This window comes from Cololabis saira, chromosome 20 (assembly GCF_033807715.1).
Source record: "Cololabis saira isolate AMF1-May2022 chromosome 20, fColSai1.1, whole genome shotgun sequence".
In the NCBI taxonomy this organism is placed as follows: Eukaryota; Metazoa; Chordata; class Actinopteri; order Beloniformes; family Belonidae; genus Cololabis; species Cololabis saira.
The window spans coordinates 2,569,466-2,582,339 of NC_084606.1; the positions used below are offsets into that span (position 1 = coordinate 2,569,466).

At 45.6% G+C, this 12,874-nt stretch overlaps 1 protein-coding gene across 1 annotated transcript; it reads left to right on the forward strand.

Moving 5' to 3' along the window:
• Positions 1–413: 413 nt before the first annotated feature.
• Positions 414–5,355, forward strand: ppm1ka (protein phosphatase, Mg2+/Mn2+ dependent 1Ka). The gene is made up of 8 exons (XM_061710416.1): positions 414–519; positions 600–776; positions 909–1,081; positions 1,166–1,266; positions 2,389–2,554; positions 4,645–4,789; positions 4,882–5,016; positions 5,213–5,355. Exons 1-8 carry the CDS (start codon positions 415–417, stop codon positions 5,342–5,344), a joined length of 1,134 nt encoding a protein of 377 aa, XP_061566400.1. The 5' UTR covers position 414; the 3' UTR covers positions 5,345–5,355.
• Positions 5,356–12,874: the final 7,519 nt, after the last annotated feature.

Genomic DNA, 12,874 nt, shown 5'->3' on the forward strand with positions numbered 1-12,874 from the left:
CAAAAAATCAGCAAAAACAGCTGCAACTAGTGTAGAAGACAGGATAACAGCTGATTATCAGCTTAAATTAAAGGCAGTTGGACTTGACAGTGACCCGTACAGTTACCCCAAGAACCAGTGGTCCATGGACATTAATATTTGGTACAGTTACCAAGAACCAGTGGTCCATGGACATTAATATTTGGTACAGTTACCAAGAACCAGTGGTTCCTCTAAAAGCCTGCACAGGACTTCCCGTCTTGAGTCCCCAGAAATACTTTGTTTTTCTCCTAAATAAAAGGGCTCAAGCACAGAAAAATTGATACACAAAGCAAACGACAGATTCATCTGTTATAATTAGCTTTTTTCTTATTATTTTTTTTTTAGAAGCCCACAGCCAGGCCAGGTCTTTCCTCTTCCTCTAAGATCTAAGTCATGCCGTCCACGGTGCTGCTGAATCTGTTCCGTTGTGGTCGTTCGTCCATCGGTAGACGGACCATTCTCGCCGTACGGTCCTCAACGGAGACACCGTCCGAGCAGGTACATGTTTGTGTGTTTCTGGTTCCTGTAAGAATAGGCAGGGCCAACGTTAACGTGTTACCTGAACGGTTGTCCTGCAGGTGGGTGGAGCGTTGTTGGGGTTGGTGAGCGTGCGTCAAGCAAGCGGGTCAATGCGATTCGACAGTGATGGCAGCGGCCGGCCAGTGACTTGGGACTCATTTGGTATTTGGGATAACAGGATAGAAGAACCTATACTGCTGCCTTCCAGTATAAAATATGGAAAACCCATTCCACAGGTGTGTTAAATTGGATTATCAGATCAACAAATTGATAATAATGTGGATAAATGTCAAGACAGATGGATGAAGGGTTGAAAAAAGAATAAAAGATGGGTGAATGCTGAATCTACCCAAACATCGTTGTCTCAGGTCAGTCTGTCTCGAGTCGGCAGTGCCTCCGTTCTGGGTCTCAGGAAGCAGAACGAAGACCGTCTCCGTATCGCCCGTATCCATGACAACGTGCTGTACTTTGCTGTGTTTGACGGCCACGGCGGCCCACACGCCGCCGACTACTGCTACGCCTTCATGGACAAATTCATCAGGTTGGATATTGTTGAGTTAACGCTGACAGAGGTTGGTCTTAGCTTATACCTCACTTCACAATCTCTCTGAATGTCTTGGTACAGAGACGCTTTGGAGGAGGACGATGATTTGGAGAGAGTTTTGAAGAAAGCCTTTTTAGACGCCGACAAGGCTCTACACACACATCTCAGCTACTTCAACAATGGTGAGCCACAAACGGAGGTATTAGAGTCACTTCAAGGTCGCTTTCTTTGACAGCAGGCTGCATGATTTAATGACAAGGAGTCCAAAGCAAGTTGAACCTGGAGTTTGGGCTGTGAATCGTTTAAATTATTCATATCTATGGGTTTTCTTTACTCAAGGTTGAACTAAGTCTCTGTAGTTCTTTGTGACGATAGGAGCGCTTTAGACACCGGAGCACTACCTAAGTCAGTTTGATTAACAGGACCTGGCATGAGGCTGGAAATAAACACCAGTTAGGGATGTTTCCACCTGTTGATCTTTCGTATACCTCTGTCCTCAACGGTGCTTTGGCTGTTTGATCAAAGTCAACCTCACGTCCACCACGGGATGATCAGACCTGGGTGTATGTCGTCCACAAAATTACTCAGGAGTCAGAAAGGGCTTCGAACTCCCTCACAAGGGGTCCTCCAACTGGATGCACCTTTGCTTCAGATGCCAAGTTGGCATATGTTGGATCAGTTTTAACGATGAGGAGAGTCAGACCAGAGAAGAGATCTCCGTAGCTGTTGTAGTTTTTGGTTTAAGTCTGGTTTAAGTCGATTCACATCCCTCAGATCCCGGCTGCACGTTGGCACGAGTCTGAAGGATGGGATTTAGATGTGATGTCGCCACCAATCAGAAGTTTCTTTTAGCTTCCAAGGAAAAGCTGATTTGAAAAGAGAGAAAAAAGAAAAAGATGAGGAGAAATGCGGAAAAATAAATACGTTGTAAACTCAAATTAGAGTCTTCTGTATCTGGAATGAATGTATTCTTGAGTCTATAAGGTAACAATAATATAATAATAAGATAACCTTGTTTGAATTGTAAATTGGGTTTGGCTAAATACAATCTTTGACTAAAACTAGACTAAAATGGACAATTCTGACTAAAATAAGACTAAAATGCTCAGACTTTTAGTCGACTGAAACTTGACACGACTAAAAGGAGAATGAACGTGACTAAAACTAATAAAAACTAAAATGACCCAAAGACTAGACTAAAACTAAAATTGAAGCAGGCTGACAGAAACAACATTACTCCTTTTCAGTATTTTCTATCTTAAACTCAACATTCATCGAGAATTGCCATCTCTCTTCCTCCTCAGCCTCCTTCCTGACAGCCGGCACCACGGCAACAGTTGCTATACTCCGTGATGGACTGGAGCTGGTGGTCGGCAGCGTTGGCGACAGTCGGGCAATGCTTTGCAGGAAGGGAATAGCCACCAAACTCACCACGGACCACACCCCCGACCGCAGAGATGAGAGACAACGGTACGATGTTTACCCACCTACACATCAAGTTCATCGCAGCCACTCCCTCTGCGCAGTTACTTAGGAGGTCCAACTCAGTTAAGCTCTTAGAGAAGATAGTTGGAATAAACATCAGTAAATAGGGTGCTCACTGACAAGTCCCTCCCCTATATCTGGCTCCAAGACGGGGCCCTGGTACCCCATGTCCTGGTGAGGGATATGTAGCTCCTTGAATCTCATGATCCTCCCTATGGTGTTTTTAGACTTGACCCCGTTATTTTTCCATGATGATGATGTAGGTAGTGCGAATGCTAGGTGTTTTATTTCCTATCTGGTGCCTGAAACCCAGTTGAGGGGAGAGGACACAACTCATGAGGCGTTATCCAGTGGTACTTTGTAACAGTCTGTCTGGTTGGACTCGCTGGCTTCCCCAACATCGGAGGAGCTGGATGATGCAGGAGACGGAGCAGGTGGTGGATCCACGCTGAATAATGAAAGGATTTGTGTTTGGACTTCCTTCAAATCCTGTTGCACAAACGTGACCAGCAATCTCCCTCTGATAAGAAGTTCTCTCTGATGCTCTGCAGTTTGTTCACGACCCGAGTTTTCGTTTCTTGCAAAGCTGCAGTCTGTCATTTTATCAGCAAGTTACAGATTACGGTTCTGCAGATTTATGACGTCCACAGCTCTGAGGATGAGGAGCTTGTACACATCCTCCTCTTGTCATCAACAACTCCCACCCACGACCCGTCAACAGGCAACATGCTGGATTCAGGTGTTTAGCGCGGGGTATCCACCAATGCAAAAGGGGCTGTAGTCTGACCCTTCCTCCAGGACCAGTTTGCCTTGTTAGGTCCTAGCAAGGGCAATTGGCCCCAACAACACAGTTCCTGGGATAATTTGGCACACAAACCCCTCCACCAGGATTATGTGGTGTCTTAGCTAGTACAACACAACCTGCTTTAGTATGGGAGCTCCTAGAATTAATTCCCAATTTAGATCCGTGGCTTTTTGCGTCTATATTTCACACACAAATAAATTCACCACCTAAAGGTTGACATGGAATAAACTGATGCCAAGAGTTAAACATAGTCACTCTTCTCTTACATAACCATTTGATAACACACATAACTCGCAGGTCCCCTGGGAAAGACCCGCCCCCGTTACCACGCTGTGCAGTATATTTATACCAAACAACTTCCTTAGCTGGTTGTAGTGAATAGACCTATGCCAAAGGTCACAATAAAGAGGACACAAATATAAGACGCTACTCTTGGGCCAAGGGGCTTGGTGGGCAAAGGATTCCAGCTCTGCTTTTGGCAAGCAATGTTGTCCTGTTGGCCTCACTGAGCTGTGATGACGTGTCGAGGTGGTGGGGATGACAGTCAGCACCTCGAAATCCGAGACCGTGGTTCTCAGTTGGAAAAGATAGAGTGCCCTTTTGGGGTTGGGAGCGAGGTGGTGCCTCGAGTGGAGGAGTTCAAGTATCCTGAGATCTTGGTCATGGGTGAGGGCAGAGTGAGGGGGAATTGGCAGTGGTGCGAACTCTGTACTGGTCTGTTGTGGTGAAGAGAGCTGAGCAAAAATGTGAGGCTTTCTGTTTCCATCTGTGATCTTACCATCACCTCTGGTCAAGATCTAGGAGACCTGCCCGAGAGGTAGGGATGGCGGTTTGAGCATCTGGTGAGGAGGCCCGCTGGACGCTGGTTTTTGGCAGGTCCAACCAGCAGGAGACCTTGGGGCAGAACCTCTTGTTTGGCCTGGAAAGACCTTGGTATTACCCCCGGAAGGGCTGGAGGTGTTAGCCCCAGAGAGGTCTGGGCCTGATCCTGTACAGGAGACGGGTGGTGATTCTGATGTGGCTTTGCCGTATCATAAACAACCAAGCAGATATCTTTGTTGCACAAGTAAGCTGTGCGCTTTGAACCCGTCCCGCCCCCACATACGACCATATTGGCTGGCAGTAGCCATATGGAGGCAATTTGTTCGGCTGACGGTGGAGTTAAAGCATCAAAAGTTTAAAAGCTCCCCAACTTCCTTTCGGGTAGATGAACAAACATCCGATTCTTTCAGCAGGCAGCAACCAGTCCGTTGTGTGTTTCTGTGTTCAGGATCCAGAGGTTTGGCGGTTATTTGGAGTGGAACAGCGTGGGTCAGGCGAACGTTAACGGGCGTCTCGCCATGACGCGCAGCATCGGAGACTTTCACCTCAAGTCCAGTGGCGTCATTGCAGAACCGGACACGCTCCGGCTCAAAGTGAGTCCCAGTTGCAACGTCGCCTGACCCTCCGAGGTTTGAGTGCATGGAATGGGTGCGCCGAATGAGCTCTTTTCTGTCCGACTCTGCAGATCCAACACGCCAACGACTCTTTCCTGGCTTTGACGACGGACGGCATCAACTTCCTGCTGAGTGACCAGGAAATCTGCGACGTCATCAACCAGTGCCACGACCCCACCGAGGCTGCTGACGTCATCGCTGAACAGGTAAATACTCGTTATCCATCCTTGATTTGATTTGAAGATTTTATTTCGATTTTATTTAATCTACCTCAAATTTAAATCTTTTTTTTTTAAGAGATTCTGCCACAGGATAGACCTTGTTCATAATTTTAAAATGTACTTCTTTAACTTTATGCACATTCCCTGTATATTTGAACGAGTCTTGTGATCCGTGTTTCAGGCGCTGCAGTACGGCTCCGAGGACAACGCCACCATCGTCATCGTTCCGCTCGGAGCCTGGGGGAAACATCAGAGCTCGTCCGCCAGCTACAGCATGAGCAGGAACTTCGCATCGAGCGGCAGATGGGCGTAGAACCCACACCTTCCCCCGAAGACGCCAAAACTCCACCGATCAGCGTCCCTCAGTCCCTGACGAGTTCACGGTGTAAATAAGATTGTATATTAATGTTTGTTGTACATATAGATATGTTTTTGAAATCATATGCTTTGCTTTTACACAAAACACTTGACCATCTTCTGAGGAGTTTCTCCAAAGACGACACATCAAGCCTCCTGTAAGAAACGAGAAGCTGACCTTGTCGAGAAAAATGGAAAAACTTTAACCACAATAAAGAGATGTCAGTAGAAAGTTTCCCCTCTTTTTCCCTCCAAAAGACGCAAGGACAACTCAATTTCCAACTCAAACTTTTATTTTCTTTAGGTTGGTTGGTCACTTCATCTTAATAGGTTGTAAACCTTAAAAGAGAGAAACAAAAGTTAACATTTTAAACATTTTAAAAGAATCAAATATCCTTTTTTTCTTATTTTTTTTAAAACTAATCAATCTTTAAATTGAATAAAGAAAATTAAATTTCATGAATTTCCCACATTTTAAACCTTTTAAATGGAATAAAGAAAAAACATTTTAGTAAAGTTTTAACATTCAACAGAATTGTAACATTTTCACCTTTGTATTATCCTTCTGCATCTATCTTTTAATTTTTCAAACTCAAAATGAAATATTTTCTCAGTGCAAACTCATTCAACACAAAACCAATAAAGTCAATGCTGCAATGCTTTCATTAACCATTAATCTACACAGCAGTTAAACATAAACTTGACCATATTAAGCAGCATAAAAGCAAATAAAACATTTTTTTGACCAGGTCTTTTCCAAAACTTTAATTCTTTTTTTTTCCAGCCATAACAATCAACGTTTCTTATGCTGTAAGGTGTCCAGGTCCCAAACGATCACCCCCCACCACCTTGCTTCATGATAGAACATCGAAATCCACCATGTTTGGAAGTTAACATAACATTTATTTAGGTTGATGTGCAGCAACAATTCCTTCTCTTGGGCCAATTCTTATGTCTTTCTCTCTTGGCATTGTGTGAACAAACAGCTGAATGCTCCAGACCAGAAGACTACGGAGCCCCTTTGGTGACATTTGAAAAAATTAAATAATGCGTGGCCATGCATTAATAATCGTGGCCACAAGATAAATAATGCGTGGCCACATGGCCACAAGATAATCAATGCGTGGCCACATGGCCACAAGATAATCAATGCGTGGCCACACATTAATAACTCGTGGCCACAAGATAATCAATGCGTGGCCACGCATTAATAACTCGTGGCATACATACATACACTAAATTTATATACATTTATATATGTATGTAAATGTATATATGTATGTATGTATGTATGTATGTATGTATGTATGTATGTATGTATGTATGTATGTATGTATGTATGTATGTATGTATGTATGTATGTATGTATGTATGTATGTATGTATGCATGTATGCCAAAAGTATGTATGTATGTACGTATGCATGCATTCATTCATTCATTCATTCATTCATTCATTCATACATACATACATACATACATACATACATACATACATACATACATACATACATACCGTATTTTCACGACCATTCGGCGCACCGTGTGAAAAGGCGCACCCTCAGTTTTGTGTGTCATTTTTGGATTTTAAACACACATACGGCGCACCGACCCAAAAGGCGCAGTCTACAGACACGGAGCTGCACACACGCGCGCCGCAAAACACACACACACGCGCTGCAGAACACACACACAAGAGTGCTTATTTAAAAATAAAGCGGGAGCAAAACTTAGTTTGATATTTTATTTCACTTTTCACATCAATCAAACCCTTCAAAGGTTCATCTTCTGTTTCCGCATTAAAGACTTAAAAAAAAAACACTGGGTCGCCGCACATAAACCTGTCTCAGCCACTCGATCATCTCTTCATCCATCCAGCCCTTTTCATTTCACTCTGGCTGGAAAAGTCTCTTTAGGCAACGCTTTTCTTTTAAAAATCACCATAGCCGGCAGTTTCTGTCCATCAGCGTGGCAGGCAAGCACAAGAGTACCGTAAATAAACTTTTCATACCCCGTTGTGCTGCGGATCCCGACCGCGGTGGTCCTGGGTCCCGCTCCGCTCCCCCACGCTGGTCCCGCGTCCCGGGTCCTGCTCCGCTCCCCGGCGCTGGTCCTGCTCCGCTTCCCCGCGCTGGTCCCGCTCTGCTCCCCCGCGCTGGTCCCGCTCTGCTCCCCCGCGCTGGTCCCGCTCTGCTCCCCCGCGCTGGTCCCGCTCTGCTCCCCCGCGCTGGTCCCGCTCTGCTCCCCCGCGCTGGTCCCGCTCTGCTCCCCCGCGCTGGTCCCGCTCTGCTCCCCCGCGCTGGTCCCGCTCTGGTCCCGCTCTGCTCCCCTGAGCTGGTCCCGCGTCCCGGGTCCTGCTCTGCTCCCCCGCGCTGGTCCCGCTCCGCCCCCCCGCGCTGGTCCTGTGTCCCGGGTCCCGGTCCGCTCCCCCGCACCAAGACGGACCTCCATGAAAATGTTAAATTTTCATTTCTTCCGCCTGTGCTTCACACGCCCCCTTCTCCCTTTACCGTTCTCATGGTGGCCGTCCACCTTACATTACCGTAATACAGGTAATAGATACGGCTTCACACACCCCCTTCTCCCTTTACCGTTCTCATTCCTGTGTGTAGAGGCCTACCAAACAGGTATTCAAAAGGGCTCAGGCCATTTCTGCTTCTCTGGCGCGCCCTCATGTGCATCAGCACAATGGGGAGCGCTTTGGTCCAGGACAGTTTCGTACACTCACACACTTTAGCAAGTTTGTTTTTCAAAGTGCCATTTTCCCTTTCACATGCGCCACAGGAGGCCGGATGGTAGGAGCAATGTTGTCTTATATCGATGCCCATATACTCACCAATCTGTTTCAGTGCAGCACTCACAAAAGGAGTGCCATTGTCTGAGCTGATTTTTGCAGGAACCCCCCATCTGGGAATTATCAGGTGCATCAAAGCCTTTGCCACTGCGGCGGAGTCCTGTTGTGTTGTGGGAAAAGCTCCAATCCATTTAGAAATCATGCAAACAATAACCAAAACAAACGTTTTGCCTTCACTGGGTGTAAGTTCAATAAAATCCATCTGCAAATGCTGAAACGGTCTGTCTGGTGGGGGGTGAGCCGCCTGTGGCACCTTTAACCCCCTCCCCACATTGTTTGTTGAACAGATCACCTCGTGAACCAGTGTCTTCATATTTCACTCACCATACCCCCCCTTTGACACATGATCCAAACCGTGTGTCAATTTAGCATAGTGAGGGAAAAAAAAATTTGGGGAGACATGGCCGGCCGTCGGGCCCCATCCACACCCGGTCAATTACCCTGCAGCCTGCATTCTTCCAGGATTGTTTTTCAGTGTGTGAGGCCCTGAACTGCAGGTCAGCAATCCAACCGAGGTCACAGCGGAGGAAGGAAGTAGTAGGGAAAACAGCCTGTATCTTAAGAGATAAAGGTTGCCTTGACGCAGTTTTTTGCAGCTGCGTCTCGAGCATTTCACTTGAGAGATAAAATCAGATTTGTTAGTGTGAGCTTCACATTTACACACAGCAATTTGTTTAGGCAGCAACATGGCGTCCAGGAGAGCGGCCACCAGGATGTGGTGCGCTATCGGTCTACCTGTGGAAGTCAAAAAATCCCTGCAACGCCAAATTTGGCATAAATCAAACCAGGCGTATCTACTGTCAGTGTAATTGTTTACTGATTTTCCTTCAGCAAACTTGCACGCCTCTGTCAGCGCCACCAGCTCAGCAGCCTCAGCAGCCTGCAAAACCTGCAATGTTAATGTTAGTCCAAGTGTCGGCGGCGTCTGTAACGTCAGTTTCAGGTCAGTGAAAGCTTTGTCAGCCTCGTCAGTCCAGGTAACAGGATCTGATGCTTTCTTAGGCCTTTTCCATGGGCAATTGCTGCCACTGGTGCCTCAATTTCAGCATAATGCGGGATCCACTGTCGACAATAACTGGTGACGCCCAGAAACGACATAATTTGTTTCTCAGTGACCGTTTTTGGCATTTTTTTTCTTTGAATGGCTGTAATTCTGCCAGGTGAGAGGGATTTGCCCTCCCCCGAAATTACATGACCCAGAAACGTAACCTCTGTGGTAGCAAACTGCAGTTTGGACAGGCTGGCTTTATGCCCCTGTTCAGCCAAAATGGGTCAACAGAGTCAGAGTAGCTTTAATGCATTCGCCTCTGGTGATAGTGCGTGACTTCACGACAGACAAAATAAAGAAAAATTATTGATATGTTCCACCCCTGTGTCAAAATCAACCCAATCATACACAGCTCATACTCATGGCAAGAATCCCATTTCCATACAATCCGGGTAAAATACAATATCTCAAAAGTAATCTGCAACCATTCGAATGATGAATCAACCCAATGTGACAATTCTACGTCACCATGCCTCCATTCAGGGCCTAGAATGATTAAAAAAAACGATATTATTCCATCTCTAAACACCAGCCAAAACGTCCTCTGAAACTCATGTGTTGTTCAGCAGACAAACATCTCCCCCGTCAGACACACACGCAAACTGCAGCCGTTCACACACACACACACACACACACACACACACACACACACACACACACACACACACACACACACACACACACACACACACACACACACACACACACATCACGTTTACACACACAAACACTGTATGACCTTGGGCCCTGCTGCAGCCTGCAGGAGCCCCCTTTTCTCCTATTTTTTCTCCTATTTGCAATCTCCTATTTGCAATCTCCCATCAAAACCCATATTTCCTACGCCATTATCTATCTGAGGGGACATTGTCCCATTTTTTAACATGCTTTTAGCCTTAAATTAGTTGTTTTCGAAGGTTTTAAGTTCCGTATATTATTTTACACAAGATTTATTTTTATTCTTTCTCAAATCTTCATTTCCGAGTTTAAGGGACGTCTCCCGTTGACTAATACTCTTTTAGAAATTATGTCAGGAATAAGTTTCAACTTAACCGTTTGTCTGCTATTTTAGCCAGCTATTTTAGCCATCTCAAGTTTCTTTCAGCTCAGTTTACTTTTGGACAGTTTGGTTTTAGCGCTGATCTTGAGTGAACAATCGAAACTTTACTACACAATGTTGGAAAACCGCAACATTGTCAATAAACAGTTTCAGTCATGAACATTAGACAAAAAACATTGGACAAGGCAACCATTAGACAAAACAGACAGACAAAATCCCATTCCCCTAGAAACCATTAAAAACATTCCAATAGAAACTTCCTCTCGTTATTCTGTACTTTATTTTTTTTTTTTTCCTCCTTGTCTGCACACATATTATTGATTGATACCATGACGGTAGAAACCAAAAGTGTATATATGTGCATTATTACTATATGTAATATATACATATATATACGCACACATATGCGTACACATACATAAATATACACATACAAACCCAGTGTTTTTTTTTGTTTTTTTTTTTTTTTTGGGGGGGGGGGGGTGGGGGTGGGGGGGGGGGGGGGGGGGGGGGTGACGACATCCACTGCCAATCCAGGAAGCAGGAACACACGGAGACACACGTCAAGCACTGGAAATCTGCAACAAAAAAACCACAAACAAAGCACGAAACCGGCACGGAGCCATCCAAAACACGAACAGCAATCGACCTAAATCTTGAGATCTGATCGCAGTCTGAGCTAAGCTATCGCTACCGCTACCTAAACCCAAAAACTAGAGAGCCAGCATGCAGGTGAACAAGCCAGTGTGTATGTCTATGTGTGTGTGTGTGTATGTATATGATCATGCATGTGTGTGTGTGTGTGTGTGTGTGTGTGTGTGTGTGTGTGTGTGTGTGTGTGTGTGTGTGTGTGTAATAAACCAAACAAAGCTCCACCTGAAGTGTATCTATAGTGGGGGAGGGGGGGGAGCAACCCCGCCACCCGCGAGACCAGAGGCCGACAAGGAAGAGCCCGTTATTCTGTACTTTAAAGTCCCTGACTTTACAGTGGGTCCCAGACCCGTGGGTGTTGGCCCTCTTCACTAACTCCCAGGTTAGTATCTATAAAGCCCAGGACACACCAACGCGACATCGCCCGGTTTCGGCCGACTGTTGTGTCGCCTCACGTCGCCTGTGTCGGGCTGTGTCGGGCTGGGTCGGGCTCACTAGACACACCGCAAATACGACACCCGACGGCGAACTAGCACGTACGTTCTGCGCATGCATGAGAGGTAACTCCCCTCCATACCAGCAGGCAGCGGTAGTCTGTATTCAGGGGCTCAAGGAGGAGGACAGCGCTTTTTTTTTTCAAAGCTTTATTTAGAAAACACAAGTGCAATACAAACAGTGGCGACCAGACGGCACAACCTCCTGCAGCTCTGTGGAGAATTACCGCTGGCTGAAATAAATCATTTAGGAAGATAAATGTTGGTTTAATAGATGAAATCTAACAGTTGTAGCTACGCCTGTTAAGAAATTTGCTCCGAAAATTTTGGGATTTTCTGCCTGCCTGCCGGCTCGGGTGCTGATTTATGGTTCCGCGTTAAATCGACGCAGAGCCTACAGCTTAGGGTACGGCGTACGGCGCGCGTCGCCACGTAACCTACGCCGTAGGCTCTGCATTGGTGTCATAAATCAGCCTTTATTCTGGCGAGGTTTGAAAAATACTTCGCAACAACGGGAAAGCGAGTGATTATATACATTCACTGAGTGAATATTATGAAAGTAAAATATATATTTCTCGCTAGAAATTTATTCAAAACACATTTTTATGCAGAAACTAACTAAAAATATTGATTTTATTCACTAAAAAATAAGAAATGTCCGCCATGTTTTTTTTTTTTTGATTCAGTCCGCAAATGACGACGAAAAGCATTCTGGGAAATTCTGGGGACAGCCAATCACAGAGTGAGCTGTTGACCGATGTCCCGACGCCGATTCGACATGTCGACATGAAAAGCTCCCGACGGGAGGCCGACCTGTGGCGACGTGCGGGACACACGGGGGAAACTATGCTGACAGAAGCGCACCGACGCTCATCGACGGCCTGACGGCCGAAAATCGGCTTGGTGTGTCAGGGCCTTTAAAGTCCCTGACTTCACAGTGGGCCAACACCTCATTCACTAACTCCCAGGTTAGTATACACAGAATTTCACCCGTATTTTACTTAAAAATATTTGAATATCCCAGGTATTTAAGAGGAGGTCTATTACCAGTCCCAGGTACCTCTCCTGGCTCAGGTAAACAACAAAACACGAGTGAACGTGTAACATTTTACCATCAAAACAAAATCAAACCAAAATTGACTGTCAGGATGCACTGGAACACTGAGAAAAAAAAAACAAAAAAAAAACATTCTACCGGAACCTAAGACAGAATAGTATGTGGATTCAGGTTGAATCCTTTTCACTTCTGGTCCATTTATATCACTTAATCTTACTTGTACCTCATTTTTAATTAACTGTGAATGAAGCATTCAAGTCTGGCATGTGATGTAAGAGTTTTCCTGCTGCAGAATAAAACAAAAGTCAGCCCCTGCAACAGTGGTCT

Bases quoted from the DNA above. Each gene is read 5' to 3' on its own strand.
- ppm1ka (XM_061710416.1), top strand. From the start codon at position 415: ATGCCGTCCACGGTGCTGCTGAATCTGTTCCGTTGTGGTCGTTCGTCC. The intron at 1,082-1,165 runs GTTGGATATTGT...GTCTTGGTACAG, and splicing joins TTCATGGACAAATTCATCAG to AGACGCTTTGGAGGAGGACG. The intron at 2,555-4,644 runs GTACGATGTTTA...TTCTGTGTTCAG, and splicing joins CGCAGAGATGAGAGACAACG to GATCCAGAGGTTTGGCGGTT.